Source organism: Synchiropus splendidus, chromosome 4, assembly GCF_027744825.2.
Source record: "Synchiropus splendidus isolate RoL2022-P1 chromosome 4, RoL_Sspl_1.0, whole genome shotgun sequence".
Taxonomy (NCBI): Eukaryota; Metazoa; Chordata; class Actinopteri; order Syngnathiformes; family Callionymidae; genus Synchiropus; species Synchiropus splendidus.
The window spans coordinates 29,285,890-29,304,247 of NC_071337.1; the positions used below are offsets into that span (position 1 = coordinate 29,285,890).

At 41.9% G+C, this 18,358-nt stretch overlaps 1 protein-coding gene across 1 annotated transcript; it reads left to right on the forward strand.

The window, feature by feature from the left end:
• Positions 1-127: 127 nt before the first annotated feature.
• ctdp1 (CTD (carboxy-terminal domain, RNA polymerase II, polypeptide A) phosphatase, subunit 1) lies at positions 128-17,575 on the forward strand. Its single transcript, XM_053863928.1, has 13 exons — positions 128-604; positions 1,410-1,493; positions 2,200-2,293; positions 3,850-3,978; positions 4,636-4,786; positions 5,433-5,523; positions 6,045-6,211; positions 6,955-7,980; positions 8,532-8,679; positions 9,915-10,148; positions 10,417-10,564; positions 13,044-13,249; positions 16,510-17,575. Exons 1-13 carry the CDS (start codon positions 330-332, stop codon positions 16,673-16,675), a joined length of 2,919 nt encoding a protein of 972 aa, XP_053719903.1. The 5' UTR covers positions 128-329; the 3' UTR covers positions 16,676-17,575.
• Positions 17,576-18,358: the final 783 nt, after the last annotated feature.

Below are 18,358 nucleotides of genomic sequence, written 5' to 3' on the forward strand. Positions count from 1 at the left end.
GGAATCACGAGAAAAAAAGGCGACGATTTTATTTTGACACACCAACGTGTATAGTCTTCTTATTTTGAAATCTCGAGGGGACTTGTGTTTCCCATGTATAGACGCTTGCTTAACCGGAAGTAGCTACGATGTCGCTGCAGTATTGCGTCTTCGTGTTTACGGGCGGGAAGAGTGAACAGTCAGACGAGTGCCGTGTTTACATCAGGGACTTAGTTATTATCGCCCTTGACAAGGACCATGTGCACGTTTTTATGACTGGCGAGGAATTAAAGACGACAGTAAATATACTTTAAACCGGACTTCGGTTCCAACTAGTTGTCAGAGGGAAGATGGAGAATCCCCGTGTTGGCTCCGACGGTGGAACAGTGATCGGGCCCGCGGTGCAGGTGGCTGACATCTGCCTTCCGGCGGCGGCTCTACCGCTTCGGCTGGTGGAGTGGAAAGTGAAGCCCGGTTCCCTCGTCAATGTGGACTCCGTGTTAGCGCTGTGCGCGCCGATACAAGTGGACGGGGCTGTTCGACTGCCCGAGAAGAAGGTGAAGTCCGACCGCGCTGGAGTAGTCAAGGAGCTTTGCTGTCAACTCGGACAAGTCTTAAGCCCCGGGTGAGTCACTCAGTCCGCTTGTCGACCTCCACCGTGGCTAAGCAAAACTTTGTGGAACAATTTCTGAATGTCAGCTTGTGTCACATGCAACTGTACGGATCGGCGCTAAACCGTTAGCGTGTTTGCTAGCCGAGTGCAAAAGCTCCTGTCTCGGCGGTCAAAATAGACCATTGCTGGTCTTCAAAATAAAACAAGCCTATCATTATTCTTGAATCCGGGCCTATCACCTTCATGCATACCTTGCTATGGGTATATAGTTTTCACGCGACATAGAGCATGGCATAATGTCTCTTGCTGAAACGCATTCGTGTGAAATATACTCGAGTAGTATACATATGCCTTTATTTTGAAAGTACAAGTCTGCGGTTTGTTGTCTACGATGCATTGTCGGCGAATTTACCCGCGTGTATGGAACATGGAGCGTTGTTGTTTTCCCCATAAATAGTTTATGCTGTTTACGCGTATTTTTTTTGTATATATTACTCTATTAACTTTCTATTCATCAACATGAATCCCCGACACTTATATGCATGCAGTTCAATGACCCTGCTTTGAATAGTTATCTGTACTATAGATCACTATAATAAAATCATGTATTATTTGTGACTGGATTTGAGTAAATTCAGCACTGTTATTTTGTATACAGCGTACATGGATCTTGTAGACATTTGGTTTGGTTTATGGGAATAGATCTGTACATTTTATATGGTATTTTTATACTCCAATGTTTGGAGTGATTATGAATGGCAGAAATTTGGAGTAACAATGTTGTTTTTTTTTTTTTTCATTTTTTTCTCTGTTGCAGAGGGGTCATCGTCAAAATTGAAGAATGCTGCCATCCGATAGTGATGAAAGGGCTATGTGCCGAGTGTGGCCAGGACTTGACTCAGTAAGAGCAACTTTAAATTGCCTTTTAACATTTGGTCAATAGTCTAAAACAAGTATTATAATTGTTGATTCAAAATTTTTACTTAGTGACTAAAACAGATGTGCACAAAAGTGTTTCATCATGATGCTTTGTTTACTCTCGAGTTATGTTTTTCATGGGTAAATTGTTAATGCTGCATTGAAATTAAGAATTTCTTAAGAATGTTATTGTGTTGTATAAGATATCTTTTAAAACATTAGTTTTTTTTTTTGTAAATGTCAATGACTGTCAAAGCAAATTTTACAGGTCAATTGAAATGTCGCAATGAATAAATTGTAAAGAACTCGTGAGCCTTTGAAATTCAAAAGTGAAAAAGAAGTCAGGCCCAATTTTAGTCCAAAATATATGATCGTAAAAATTTATTGGAAAATAGAAAATAATGATCAAGATGGAACAATGACGACAACTGCATATAGAAAAAGCATTGTTGGAACAGATATAATGATTTGCTGGCAGTGCTCTTGGCTGATGGTGGTTGAGTTAGTTTTCTTTAGGACCACTAGGTGGGAGCAGAATTCATGTTTGAAGTTTCAGGTAGCTTAACAGTTCAAATGTCATTATGGTGGTGTTGTGTAGCTACTGCCTACCCTACATTGTGATTTGGTCTTTATTGCGAGTTACTTTTGCTCTTGAACGTATAAAGGCTGACATTCTATTTCACTGGCAGGTTGCAGAGTTTCAGCAGAAACCAGCAAACTCCCATTTCCACTGCTACCGTGTCAATGGTGCACAGTGTACCTGAGCTGATGGTCAGCACAGAGGTGAGTCCTGTGGCTAACACAGGTTGTCTTGAATCATTGCAAGGTTAATCTTCCATCATTATACACATAAACCGCTGTTTGGAGTTAGGTCTGTTTTTTTTTTTTTATTTGCCTTTGATGAAATCCTACTTTGTTTGTTCATCACAAGTTGTAGCTTCTATTAACGTGTCTTAATTAGCCAGAACTATGAACTGGGAATGAGTTGATGGAAATTGTTGCTGATGTATCAAAGTGGTGTTTCAATTCCCTTTCGTGGACAGATTGGCTTTTGCTGTTTGACTTAACAAAGGGTATTGGTTTCGATGTTTATTTTTCAATGGTCTCATTTCACTGATCTTTCGCCACAGCAGCGTAAGATTTACTCTGTGTAACTACTGAATATTACACACTGCACTGCAACAGTGTAAAAGAAACGTAAACTCAATCGAAGAAGGGGGGCAAAAATTGTATGCATTACATTATACTTGGTTCAACCTGGAAATACTCGAGGTTAAAGTGCCACCCATTGGCATGGAGACAGCGTTAGTCAATAATTTTTTCACTGTCCGCTGCATGGAATCCAGGAAAAACTGCAGCATTCAGACTTAGCTGCTTTATCGAGCCATAGGCCGAGTTGGGCTCTTCTCTGCATGGAAAAATGGTTAAAATGGTCTCAATGCATTGACAGATTTCACTCTTTCTATGTATTGTTCCTTGGTCAATGTGTTGCCACCTTTCGCTGGGAAAATTAAGGACCGTGCCTGAGTGTGATATTACGTACCCCATGCCCACGGAAAGAGTGTGTTCAATACTTGAATTAAAACGCCCTTCCACACATATGCAATTCAGGACCCCATCCTCCCTCTCCCTGCTGGGAAAATGCTGTGGAGGCTGTCTCCATGCTGTCGTCGCCTGGGCCTCAGTAACTGTTTCATTTTCCCTCCAGTCTCTCTGACTGGAATAACAATAAATATCTTTTTAATCCCTTGTAAGGAGTCTGTCGATAGATGCTGGCGCTGGTACTTAAATGCTGCTTGCAAGGGAGGAGCTATGTTGGTCGCGTGAATTTCTCTTGACACAACACAGTTGACATGTATGCCGCTAGCAACACAAGTGGTGTGGTTTTCTCCTCAAGTCCTACATGTACACAGGATTTTTCCTCTGGGCTGGACACATGCGGAAGTTGGTTCTGACCCAACAGTTATAAAAATGTAAAAAAAAAAAAAAGATATGCAATGCAGTCAACCCCACCTTGTTAACTAGATTTGTTTGACAAATAAAAGAGCTTGCATGTCCGTGCAGTACGATTAAAGTGTGATTCTCTCCTCCACTGATTATTGATTTCAAAGCTTATGAGCTTTGTTGTATTAAGGTGCAGAGTTAGCACTTTCTCTTTTTGCTTATCTCTGATTGACATACTGATGAGCAATACTCCATGATCTGTCTAATGATATATTCATGAACAAGCATCGTTTTATTTTCTTGAAGCATATGCGCTTAAACAGTAGCTTGCAAGTTTGATCAATAATTACTTATTCCAAAAATGAATCCTGAATCTTCTCATATCTTATCTCCAGCAAGCCGAGCAGCTCGGTAGAGAAGACCAGCAGAGACTTCACAGAAACAAGAAGCTGGTCCTGATGGTGGATCTGGACCAGACCCTCATCCATACCACCGAGCAGCACGTCCAAAGGATCTCCAACAAAGTAATGCCTGAGCTTAGGGAGTGATCTAGCAAAGACGAAAATAAAATTTTACAGTTTACAGATTGTTTTATCCTGAAGCAGAATTTAACTCTGTCCATCCAGTTTTTTGCGTGTCAGGTCATCCAGGGTCGTCACACCCTTGCTACAAAACTCAACGAATTTTGAGACAATTGGTTCACCAACGCTAACTCCAATACACTGACGGTTGAAAACCTAATTATAGATTAGTATTATAGTATAGTATTAATAGCATTTCTGGATTAGTATTTTGAGTACAGGTCTCAAACGTGTGATTAATATGTGTATGTAAAAGAATAGTGTAAGATGTGGTATATTTTGATGCTGACAATGTTTTGTGCAGAATGTATGGAATATGTGAGTAAGCTAATGTTAAACGCATTTTTAAATCTCAACATCGTTTCAACTCAAAATGAAATTTTTGTTCAGAAAAGATGATGAGCCACCATCTCGAATATGTCTCAGTTAAAAGTCAGCCCTGGATAGTTATAATGTTGGATACGTTGTTTAAGAACAAGTGATAATTTCCGAATCGCTTTGCATCCTTTTTCCATTTTGATTTTTGCTCACTTAGGTTCCATTTTTTAACTTATACACCAATGTAACTCTTCTTACATTTTGTTCCGTCTTGCTTCTCAGGGCATCTTCCACTTCCAGCTGGGGCGAGGAGAGCCAGTCCTGCACACAAGACTGCGGCCGCATTGCAAAGAGTTTCTGGAGAAAATAGCCAAACTCTATGAGCTGCACGTCTTCACTTTTGGGAGTCGCCTCTATGCTCACACCATTGCAGGTAATTCGCTCAACATGAGTCCAATGTCTACTTCATGGCTAAAGTTCTGCCATGGGTGAATCCAGCCCTTGTGTGCTCTCACATAGATTGCGCCGTGGGCGGTTGCCCACATAGCCCATATCAAAAAGTGTCCCTGCCGTGTGGAGTTACTCCATCTCAGTGTATGTGTGACTTTCTGCTCGATTCCATCAGGTGGGGTTGTCAGCATATATTTGAGCTGAGTGTACTAAATGTAGCAGTTCTTTGCCCTGATTTTGTTGATGTATGAAATCAGAAAATAGCTGAAATAAATGAAGTGAGCTTGTCATGAAAAGTAGGGAAAATACACTCACCGGTTCTGCTTCACAATGCAGTGGCAAAAGGTGCGTGAGCATCAGGAAAGGAACAAAGCATTGCAGGACATTTTTTGGGCTGAAGAACCATTGTTATCATATCTGATGTTTTAACCATAGCTGTATGTTCATAATGTTCATAGCACTTTTCTGGACAACAATTAACGCATGGTGATATGTGCTTAAACAAAGTATCAGTCTGAGTTCAAGCACTAGATCGCTCTTAGCCGACGATTAGTGCCTGTACGTTTGTCCTGAGAATTTCTTGTTTTTAAATATGAATGTCAAACCAAACACATACCTCATGTCCTCAGGTTTTCTGGACCCCGAGAAGAAGCTTTTTTCTCATCGAATCCTTTCACGAGACGAGTGCATCGACCCTTTTTCCAAGACAGGGAATCTGAGGTAAGTGTTTTGTCCATTGCCTGAAAACGTGTGTCAAGGTTACCAGAAGTGGTCTTATGTGAGTATGCTGGGAGCTCAGAGTGAGATTGATCATTCTTCATTTGCAAATAAAATGCAATACAAGTAAACATTTATGTATTGCACATTTAATGGAAGATATATAATAGTATGGCATATGACATTTAAAGGTTCAGAAAAGACTAGATAAATGTGAAAGTAAACATTCATCGTGTTTTGTTCAACGTTTCCTCGTATCATCATACATTTTGAGTCCCCTGTGTGCGTATCAGCCAATCACGGTGCAGCTGGACTTACCTTTGACTCTGATGGGATGACTGGTCTATCAACATGTTCTTACTGGCCCAGGGTCAGCGTCACCTGCATACATGGATCTTCGTACCGTCATTTCCAATTCCATTTCCATTAGTCAAAGCTCACAACATTTGATGCTTTGTTTGATATCAATTGTCCAAAGATTGACTGATGTTTGTCGACACCTGTTGCGTGTGTCTTCTCCTCAGGAATCTCTTCCCCTGTGGAGACTCAATGGTCTGCATCATTGATGACAGAGAAGACGTGTGGAAGTTTGCACCAAACCTCATCACTGTGAAGAAATACATTTACTTCCAGGGCACAGGGGACATCAATGCTCCGCCAGGATCACGGGAGGCACAGGCAGCCAGGAAAGGTGCACCAGCGTTGTTATTATAATTACACAAAGTTAGATGATGATGAAGATGATGATGATGATGATGATGAGTAGCGGTGGTACTAGTAGTAGTAACAGTTTATTTATTTATTTTAACACAAGTCACACAAAGTAATCCCTAAAGAATTTGTACTTGTTTTAATTTCCTTCCGGATAGACCTCTACTGACAGGTTGTGCAGTGTCTTCTTGAGAAGAAAACAGTGTAGTTGGGGAAAAAGTGCTGGGTCCAAAGGCAAGCTCTTGAACCGTATTCCTACTTTCAGCGTCACATGTTTTTGTTTGTGACGAGAACGGGTCAGTCTCTGCCTGGGACAGAGCGAGAAGCTGCCCTGGAGAGACACTGCTCCTCCTCATTTAGAGAAGCCAGCTGAGCTGTCTCTGGCATCTTATGAGGATTCTCTCCCTAGTGAGGGTTTCCAGGCATGTCCTCCCAGGCGGAGACTCAGGAAGACCCAGGACACGCTGGAGAGGCTATGTCTCTCAATTGACTTGGGAAAGTCTTGTAAAAGAAAATGGATGAGTTGGTATTTCCCATGAACATACAATGTAACACAACAAATAGCATATAATAGACATACAATTCCAAATGCTGTTTTGATGCTATCACTGTCACTATGGCTGCCCAAAAGGATCTTACAAAATGTATGAGTGCTGCAATAGCTTACCAAAATACTGTCCAAAAATACCATAGTGTTGTATTGATCATGTTTTCTTCTTGCAGTGAGCTCCACAAGTGCGCAGCCGGACAGCACAGAACAGACAAGGACACCGTCCTCTGACGAGCAAAACAATGGTCTCAGTAAAAAGGATGATGACCAGGATGTGTCGGCAAAGGAGGATCTTACATCTAAGTGTTCTCAGGAAGAGTCTACTGCTGAACACACACCGCTCACAGATGATGTGGAGGGCCAGTCACTCTCCAGTCTAGGATGTGAGATGGACACGGGCTCTTTGGAAATGAGTGTTGACGGAGAGCAAAATAATCTGAAGGGAGAAGATAAAAGGAGGACACGCGACACACAGGATAGTGCATACTCATCCACGTTTAGCCATGAGGCTGCTAATCTGGATTTGGACATTTCCAGTGACAGTGACTCCTTCTCAGAAAAAACTACCTCAAAAGAAAGCGCTGGTGAAGACAAGTCTTCCCAGACAAAGTTTTCTGAGCCAGGAGGTGATACATCAGAGCCCTCTGATGCAGTAGTCGCACGAGAAGGGGATGATAAGGCTCCTATTGAGTCTAAAAACAGCCAGGACACAGCCGAATCGTCAGGGGTTCTCTTGCCGGATACTGACCTTGGGAATGGCTGCCAAGAAAAGAGAGAGCCAGAAACAGAGTCGCAGATTAGTGAACAATCTGGAGTGACATTAGTGGAGGAGCTTCTGGATCAGAGTATGGAGGACGATGAGGATGATGAAGACACTTTTAATGATCAGGACGATCACCTGATTTACCTCGAGGAGGTGCTGGAAAGGATTCATGGCGAGTACTACGCTCGCTATGAGTCTTACCTAAAGAAGGAGGTGTGTGATGCACCAGACATTCGCAAAATAGTTCCAGAGCTTAAACGCAAGACACTAGAAGGAACCACGCTAGTGTTCAGTGGCCTTTACCCGACCAACTATCCCCTGGAGCGGACTCGTGAGCACTACCATGCCAAGGCTCTGGGTGCAAAGATTAGCAAGCAACTAGTTCTTGACTCCAAAGACGCCAACTCCACAACACATCTCATTGCAGCTAAAGCAGGTATGTAACCCTGCAGTGACCTTAGCCACTGTCAGAACCTTCTCAGTTCGAGGAACTATATTGAGGATTAAATGGTTGCATTCAGAGGTTTTGAGAAGGTCCTTCTGTTTTGGTATTTAGTGATGAGAATGCATCAGTATCTGTGGGAGGCAAGATGTAAAATTCTAAAGTTATTGATGTTTTTCCTACAAGACATTCACAGAAAAAGTAAATGTGATCAACTTCTTCTTCTTACTGAGCCTAAAACAAGACAAAGGGTGTGCAATGCTGGCTCAATGACTTAGCTCACTGATATTTTGGCTGGTGGGCGTTTCTGATTCTCATTGAAACTTTTTATGAACAAACCTATTCATTGACCAAAACCTACCAGTATTCAACAACGGACACTGAATTTAGTTTAAATGTCAGTGTACATTGCGGGACATCTGGACTGTTCACTGTGCATTTTGTTATTATCACCTTAAAGCTTTTGTTATTTTGCCCATACAAATGTAAATCTTCACACCCTTGTCCTATGTCCCTTTGTTAATATATTGCTTTTTGATCGTCAGGTACTGAGAAGGTTCGGCAGGGACAAGGCTTGAAGCACCTCCATGTTGTCAACCCAGACTGGCTTTGGAGTTGTCTGGAGCGGTGGGAGAGAGTGGAGGAGCAGCTCTTCCCTCTGAAAGAGGATTACTCCAAGAATATAGGAAATAGGTGGGGAAATTGTTTTTCCACGACCCTCAGTAGACACCAAAGATTGTTTTCTACACAGAAAAGATGCAATATTTTAATGCACGTCGCTATTTAAAGTATTACACACACAGACTTATATGGCTAAGCATCCTTCTTCTAAACACAGTTGTCCTGGTCCTGCCTTTCTCTTCATGGTGTCATAATAACTCCACTCAATGATCACTTATACTTTAGTGATCAATCTGTCCGGCTCAGTCTAGGATCATACAAACAATGCACTGATTATATTGTGACTGAGCTGGTGGTGAGTAAAGCCTTGTGTACTGTTTACTGCAAAGAAAATGAATCGTTTTGAATCATTCATTCCAAGTTACATTCAAAAACGAGAGCAGCGCAGCATAATGTCATCAGAAGGGGGCAGCACAGACACATTTTGCAAGGCAGAGATAAGCTCCAACTAAATGGATCTCACTCCACATCCTGTCGTTGCCTTGGTACACTGATTTATTGTGCATCTACTAAAATACTCATTAACACATATTATACAACTCGGTTCATTCTCGACTCGGTGAATGACTGTCAATTAAATTGAAGAATGATGAAGGGAAGTACCTCAAAGTACACAAACAAGACAGTACAGGACCTTATTCTTTAGACTTATGATACAACTGAACAATCCAACTCATAAAGTATCCAACCATCGAAATTACTGTCTGCTGCTTGTTTTAATTCTGAAACTTTTGTGAAACATTTCTCTTGATTGCTGTGTACTATTTACGGATAACTTCAAACAAGTATTTAACCCAGGTGGAGTTTGGGGGTTTCACAATGTTTTCTCCAGGACGATTAGTGTTTTGCAGTCTTGTATATGGACACATTAATGCATCAATAGTTTGAATTTGTTGGGATGACTATTGCGCTCTGCTTGTCCAGATCATCCCAGCGTTACTCTTTATTTACTGTGACGTGTTGGTCTGATCACTGTCTTACATAGTTTTAATCTCCTGGAAGCGGAGGAAGATTTTTAGAAAAAAAAAATCAACAGTGTTGGACACTGTCGCTTGTGCTTGTCGGTATGCGCTGTCAACAATATTGGTCGGTCTGTGCCAAGGTTTTGCCTCGTCACAGGTCCAATTTTTGCTTGTTATAGATGTAATGGCCAGGGATGCAACGGTCCTCCCTCAGATAGGTTTGAAATTTTGGAAAACTGTTACGAAATATATGTTCCACGCTTGAGTGTCTTTTTGTGTTCATAGGTGCAACAGTCCAGCAGCTTTCCTGGAGCATCAAAGCTCCGTGAAAAAGTCCAATTTCCAGTCAGTGCCAGTTCAGCAGAGTGTACCAGCACAAGCCCCAGAGGTTCGGCATTATGATCCTGTCACAGGGAAGCTGATCCGTCGAGCTCCACAGGTGTCGTGGCCTCCAGCCTATCCCGGGTCCACATCATCTTCTTCGATGCTTTCCGATCATGGGGAGAACTCTTTTCTCAGGTGTGGAAGATCATCTTTTTGTGATGATGTGGTTTTCCCTTGGAATGGACAACAATACAAGACTTGGAGACGAAATAAACATTGTTTTTGTTTTGAAATCTCAAGCTATTTCTGCGAGTACATCCATTCCTTGCTTAGCCACTTACAAGCCCATTCTGACTGTCCACTTCATGATGAAGCTCTTGAGATGCCAAGTCGTCACACAATACAACAATGGTGAGCTACACTGATAGGCCTTGAACATCTTGCTTGTTTTACCGTCCTTTAGGGCAAATAAGAGTCAAGATGATGTAACGCCGTCTTGTCAGGACAACGAACAACCTGGACCCTCTCGGCGGAAACGGCAACTGAGTATGTCGGAAACCATGCCGCTCTACACACTCTGCAAGGAGGACTTGGAAAGCATGGACAAAGAGGTGAGAGCAGGTCCAGCAGTGGGCGTCTTTAACATTATTTGTGAAAAGTACCCTGATAGTAAACACATTTAAATGAAAATATTGACCTTATTACAGTTCCATGCAACAAACAGGGTAGGAGTATGTATAGTGCAAAATATTTGAATATATGTTTTTGATCAGCTTCAGAACTTCAGTGCTCTAATGGTGCCATCTGTCTGTGAGAGGTATTTATTCGGACATATTTAGTTGTGATGTCAAAAAAAATGTATATGGCTATTGTAGAATTGACGGAGAGGATAATGATGATGGATCAGGTCGTTGAGGAGCAAAGCGATGTGGAAATCAGGCTTCCAACAGGATGTAAAGTGTAGGATTTTTGCCTCACATAAATGATCATGGCACACTTCCATGCCTTGCCACAGTTACTTTTAAAACGTAATCTGACAACTGATTATGCCCTCAAACCGACTACTTGAATTTAAACTTGACTAAGTTACAGTACTTGTTAAGTTACTTAAGTTGCATTTAGCGACGACAGCTGTCATTGCCTGATCATACAATTCCGATGGGAAATTTGAGGTTCTGTGTTTGAGACAAGATAACTTTTAGGTTACCATGTTTCCGAAACACTACCTGAACCCTTTGGGTTCCTGCGTTTTGATTTTCTATCTTTATATCTAAGCTTAAAAACTGTTAACCTGGCTATATTTGGGATTTTCTTTTTGAGCAATATAAACTGTGAATGTCGAGTAAATATTTAATTTTTGTACACCATATAAATACATTGGACCTAAAATCACACACTAAAAGCAACAATGCAAACAACTATGTAAAGAAATTGTCCCTTCCTTGTGACAACCAATACAAAGTCTCACTTTCAGATATTTGTACTAATGTGCATGACAAAGTCATATGCAACAATTGAATAAATAAAAATGCAGAAAATGTACCATTTTTTTAAACTACTTACAGAACATTACAATCAAGACAGTCCCTGTCCACTACAAGACAAAAGTGTACAAAGCTCGCGATGTCATGTTTCCAGTTGGCCACCTGGTGGCAGTAGCAGCACTTGATTGCTGGACCCTAAGACTGGGCGATAACTCATCGCACACAATATCCCGCCAAAACCATCCCTGCGATGAGGATTTGCATCATAAAATTCAAAATACACAGCACACTTGCTGCATGGGACCCGCATATATGAATACGACGAGACCGTGACGCGTTTGATATCCTACACCTGCGTGTGACTGAGTGTTTGATGGACTTTGGTTCACAATCGTAGTTTTAAACTTTTGATAATGACATTAGTTGACTCTGAGTTGCTGGATCAGTGTTTGTTTTATTGGATCAAGTGGTCCTTACACAGTTCATATCAACACATGCAGGACCTCAGTGAAACACGGGTGAACATTGTGGGAATGACTGTATTTGTTAACTAAAGTCACATATTATGTTCACTAACTGATAGCTTCTTACTTCTCACCTTGTGTTATACCATCACAACTTATTCATTTCTAGTTTTCAAATCTCATTGCAGGAAGTTTGTTGTTGTTTGTGATCTATTCAGTGTTTGTCCTGGCTAATGCATTTCACAGGCATTGGATTCACCCACATGTTGACACATGATGTCTATTTCATATAATTTAAAAGGACTGCTTTCCTGTGCTGTGTTGTTGCAGCACTTGCTTGTCACAGGAATATAATGTCTTTTTCTGCGGTCGAGATCTCTTGTCATGGCGCTATATCTAAAATGAAGTCAAAATGGCGTCTGATCTAAAGGGCAGTCTGTGACATTCTTAAGTCTGCTGGAGACATTTAAATTGACTAAGCCGAAACAAGTATGAGCTGGGTAGGCGGCCACATATTTAAATGCCATCAGTGGTGACAGGTGTGGGTTGCGTGGTCGCTGACATACAGCTACATTTGTCCACACTTGACATACTGTTGAAGCACAGAATTATAGTCTGTCTGCATGTTGAGTTCAGTTTCAGTTTCACCATCTGGTTCCTTGTTGCAAGTCTTGTGAAGCACTGAGAATAATCACATACACAAAGGTGGAAAGACCAGTGAGGACTAGTGAGATGAAGGTTGAACTGCACATCAAATGTATATGTAGACTGCATGCTGTCTGTTAGTTCTTGCAGCATATCAGCCTCTTTAATGTTAACATTGATAGAAATACATTTATAATGCAGGAGAAAAGATGAGAAGTGTACTAAGGAACCCTGACTTGATGGTTAACCTGTACTTTACCGGATAGCAGTAAACTTAACTAGTGAGTGAAAGATGATTGGAAATGTTGGCGATAGTTTACTTCAAAGTTAGAATATTGACCTCTGCATTCAGCATTGATACTCGATTCAGCATTGAGACATGTCTAATGGTTTGCTTTAAAGTCTTAGCTTATAGAGTACTGAACAGGCAAATGCCTCAAGAAACAAAAAAGAAGCATAACTGGTGTATGTTCTCAATGCAAACCTTGTTTCTTTAGGTTGATGACATCCTGTGCGAGGACAGCGACAATGAGAGTGAAGGACAGGGGAAAGAGAAAGCAGTTGCTGAGGAAGGTGACGATGAAGATGAGTGTCCAGAGGCTGAAGAGAAAACCAGCAGGGGACTTGGCCCCCAATCACTAAACATGGAAGGAAGCATCCAGACAACAGCCAGTGAAGCAGGTCTGCCAAGTAAAACATTAAGGTAAGACTTCACATGCAAGTATAGAAGTGACATACTGGATATATATTTTCTCTCTGTCAAAGTAGGAAGATACTTCTGCAATTCAGTCGGCCAGTTCAGTTTGTCATGGCTGGTTTGAATAAATCTTGTAGGTAAAACTGCCATATATTTGCCACCGTGCTCACTGTCATTCAGCCGCTCAGTTCAACTTAGTACTCGTGGCTACTGTTAGACAAAATGCTTCTGATTCTGACAGCATCAGTCACTAGTGTCATTGGTTGGTTGGGGTGTGCGATACGGCAACATTAGATCGTGAACAAATTGAACGGGTTGACAACCAGCCAAGGTGAGGAACACGTGTGGTTACCTTCTCCATGCGGTGACAGTTATGGGACGCTTGTAGGTTGGTGGGATTTCTGCTGTATTTGCTGTTCGCATGACTTAGCTTATAAACTGCCGGACTTTTGTTGCCCCCTTTCTTCTTCTTCTTTTTCTGATACAATCAACATATAAACACTTCTTCCCTGCGTATTATGACTACACAAAATGAATACATATATGTGATATGATAATGTTGCCGTATTTGCCATGTGCCAACATATCAGATATCCACCAACGTTGACAGAGCAAGGTGAAGTTATCATCACAACTTTATGCCTTTTCAAGTCCTTAGTCAAAAACCCAAACATGATGCTGTGTTATTGTTGATAGTCGGACAAATTCCTACAAAGATGTCACATCAAAGCATCGGCACTTTTATCTAACTCATGGACGTGTAGGTGTCTCATTGGCGGCTACCATGGTGAAGTGAAGTAAATAATTCATCATAAACGCTGTCGTTTCTGCCCAGCCTCTCCCACCCTTCCCACTTTTCTGTTTTTTCAGCTTCAGATCAAGCGCCTCTCATCACTCTCCCTCCTACAACCCCACTCTCTTTCCTTTCTTCTGTCCCCAGTCATCAGTTTAAAAAAGTGGGACTGTCAGACAGTGTGAATGGTGATGCTGCTGAAAGGACAGTCTTCAATGAAAACTTGTCGTGCAGCTGCAGTTGGAGTTGTGTAGTGTGCAACAGGGGTGTAAGAAAAACGTGTACACTCAAATATCATGATACTTGATTGTGCAATATTGTATTGATATTTTTGCTGAAATATTGCAATACTTGATTGTGTGATAAAGGGTCTTGTGGAATGACTGGTTTCTGGAGCTGATATGAGCAGAGTCTGTGGGCGTCGAGATTAATCGACGCCCAGTCAGATTGGATGTAATGATGCACAGCAGAAAGCAATGAGGAGCTGGTTTCCTTCACCCCCAACTTTCTGCTCTGTTAATATTTGGAGAAGAGAGTGAGTTGCTGATGTCGGGACACACACACCTCCTCTGATGTACTCACACTCTTCCATCACCCAGAGAAATACACTCACCGATGACGGCAGACACCACTGAACTCATCTCTCAGGGCTCTGAAGAGACAAATGTTTCATATTCCACACATGAGCTTTTGACTTGACCACCTGCTGTTAAAACACAGGAGCGCAGTCCTCCACCTTTCGCCCCAACTGGAACATCTGCAGGGGCCCAGAGCTGCTGTCATGTTGACCACCCACTGCACCGCTAGTAAGCGACATCTGACCTTTAATGGAAAAGCAGCCAGTGCGCGGGTGTTGTGGGAGGTTAGCGGCGCTGTCAGACAGCAGCGGGGTCTAATGAGAAGGGCTCTCTGTGGAGCTGGTGTCAGAGGAGCCCATAACCAGGACCCCACTCTCCTCATTAGTGTCATGCTAATAACCCCCTTCATAGTCACTGAGATGATGGAGAGAGCCCAGACCAAGGAATGCATCAGCTATGGATGGTTACTTGGATTCTCAGCAATGGCAGTGAACAAATATCTGAGATACTTCCGTGTCACATTCGACTCATCGCATGAGTTATGGCTACGTCTTTCACAAAAGGATCATGTGATCATGTCTGTCCTGTTGTGTGCTGTGCTGATGCATAAAATATGATGATGGACTTTTCACATTCTCCAATGTCTTGTATTCATGACATGTATACAAGTGCTGACAGCTCAGTGCCGCACACATGCTCATGTTTTGTAAAGAGACCTCCCCATTTAATATATTTGCCTCTCACCGTGTTAGGTTTGCTGCCTTTCTTGTGAGTAAATACCTCAGCCACACATCAAGGAAGCTGGTGAGAACAAGTGAATATCTGAGCTGTTGTTAGAACGGTCACCGGATCACAACTTAATTCACTGCTAATGATTCATTCAGTCTTCTTTCTTTTGTTTTCTCACATCTGTGAGATGAACCTTAACTGGCCGTTATTGTCTTCTTCGTGTGCACGTTGCTCTTCAGCAGCTTGAGGAACTTGCATCCACTTTTGTCAGCTCCTCACTGGGCTTCAGTCTCCATAGTGCTGTTGAGAGATCATGTTTTTGCCAACATTGGTTTGTTTGTCTGTGTTCAAAATGACTTGAAAAGTTCTGCGCGGATTTGGATGGAATTGTCAATGGGGTTGTAAATCTTTGACTAGCGCATGATTCGATTGGACTGCGATTCTTTTGGCCTTGATTCGATTTAAAGTTGATTTTTATTTTTTCATTTCAAATGACTGTATTCATAATGATTGATCCCATCAACTTCGTAAACAGAGTGACAGTGACATTGTGTTTTAAAGATCTATGCTTAAGACGGAATCATTGCAACTGTTAACATGAAGCACAGCTCTCTCAGTGAAACAGTCTGTGGCTGCTGTCTCTGGGTGACGCCTTGCAATAGGAGCTGGCGCATTCGCTGTGCTGCCGAGGCGCTTGGTCTTGGTTTTGCAATACTTGCACACTTGGTGACTCGTGTCCACCTCTGTGTTTCTGGGCGCACGCAAATGATTACATTTTTGCTTTGAATTTGACTAGTGTGTCTACTGTGTTCGATCCTAGGTTTTGACAGTCACATATAGTTGTGTTGGGGGTGGACTGAAGCTTGCACTCTCCAAGTGCTTTTGTTTTCATTATTTCAAAGCATTTCTATGATTTTCTTTCCAACAGTTTTTTGAGAATCTTCTATTTGTATTTTAAAGTTTTCAATCGAGGTTTAGTGATTATTTTTCTTTTCTTTTCCTCGTTTAAATATACCCCTATTGGTATTTTTACCAGTGCATTGATAGTCATTAAAAAAAATATATATATAATTATCATATCATTATTATTTTTGTACAACAGTCCTGGAGTCTAATGTGAGCTCTCATTTGGTACTTCTCATGTAAGTGGACTTTTGTGTTTCCAGGGGCTGCAAGAGGAAGCACGATGAGGTGAAGGACGAGGAGGACAAGAAGGAAGACGAGTCAGCAGACGAGTCTTCCAAAGAGTCCAACGAGGAAGAGGAGGGAAGCAGCTCCGAGGCAGATGAGATGGCTGCGGCGCTCGAGGCAGAGCTCAATGACTTTATGTGACTCACAAAAGAAAAAAAAAAAAAAAAGAAAAAAGACCCTATTTTGTCTACTGGATACATTGCGTGTAAAAAGTGACTGTACAGAAATATTGTGTGGCTCAATAATTCCTGACTTTCTTTGTAAACGCCTCCTCGGCTTGAAAAGACTTATTTTAAAGACGTGTTGAGATCCTATCATGACCCTTTTTAAGTTCTATTTAATTTCCGTGTACACCGTCAAGCTTTACTGGTCTCACACGCCAAAGAGCTGGAGGAGTATTTTTGCTAACAAGTGCAGCTAACGGGTCAACTGTCTGATACTTCTTTTTAAACATGTGGCTGGTGACGTTTGAATGTCTGCAGCTGGCCCCAGAACTCTGTCCACTATCATGCCAACCGACATTCAAAACTGAAGTCACCTTCCCCCCCCCCCATCCTTCAGCAGCAGACAGACGTCTCAGGTTTTCACTCAAATGTTCCTCCGGGTGTTTTTAACCGCATGCTTTTTTGCCCCCCCCCCCACTTTGTTTTCCCAATCCTCCACTGACTCATTTTGACATGTACTCTCTTAATCAATGTGGGTAGATTATGCTGATATTGGTTGTCATATATTTGTTGTCTTAAATTAAAACAAATTGATTTTTGGGGTGCCAGTTTGCGCTGAATGCTCTATCATGACTGCACTGATCTCCTCCCTTATGTCACCACCACTTTCATGCTACAGTTGTTTTAGGTGGACCTTGAATTGTGAGGTCCCCGCTTGTGTTTGTGCTCCCCAAACCTGCGGAAGCACTCTGTGTTGAGGATTAATGGTGTTTTGTTTGTGTTGGGTGTTTCCATACTCCTCTTTTGTGAGCTTCATTTCATACTTGACCCCAAAAGAGAAGATGGTTCGGTGAAATAAAGATGTTATTCTTTTGTAATGTGGCTTGGTATTTCTTTTGCGTCTTGCTTGAGACAGACAACACTTCCGCTTCTTTACTTAGAAGGGCGTCATGTCACATGCCGGACCTGTTTTCCAAGGACAGGCCCTAACTGAACTAGTACCACTCTCCTTTTGTCTGCGTTTTCAAGCCTATCCAACATGCCTGTATACTACAATATCAGTGGAGTTGGGACGTTGTGTAAATCGTAAGTAAAAACAGAACACAATGATTTGCAAATCCCTTTCAACTTATATTCAATTGAATACACTGCAAAGACAAGATACCTAACGTTTTTACTGCTAAACTTTGTTATTATTTGCAAATATTAGCTCATTTGGAATTTGATGCCTGCAACGTGTTTCAAAAAAGCTGGCACAAGTGGCAAAAAAGGCTGAGAAAGTTGAGGAATGCTCATTCAACACACATTTGGAACATCCCACCGGTGAACAGGCTAAATGGGAACAAGTGGGTGCCATGATTGGGTATAAATGCAGCTTCCCTGAAGTGCTCCGTCATTCAGACACAAGGATGGGGCGAGGGTCACCACTTTGTGAACAAATGCGTGAGCAAACAGTTTAAGAACAACATTTCTCAACGAGCTATTGCAAGGAATTTAGTCCATAATACCATCAAAAGGTTCAGAGAATCTCGAGAAATTACTGCACATAAGCGGCAAGGCTGAAAACCATCATTGAATGCCCGTGACCTTTGATCCCTCAGGCGGTACTGCATCAAAAACCGGCAGCACTGTGTAAAGGACATCGCCACATGGGCTCAGG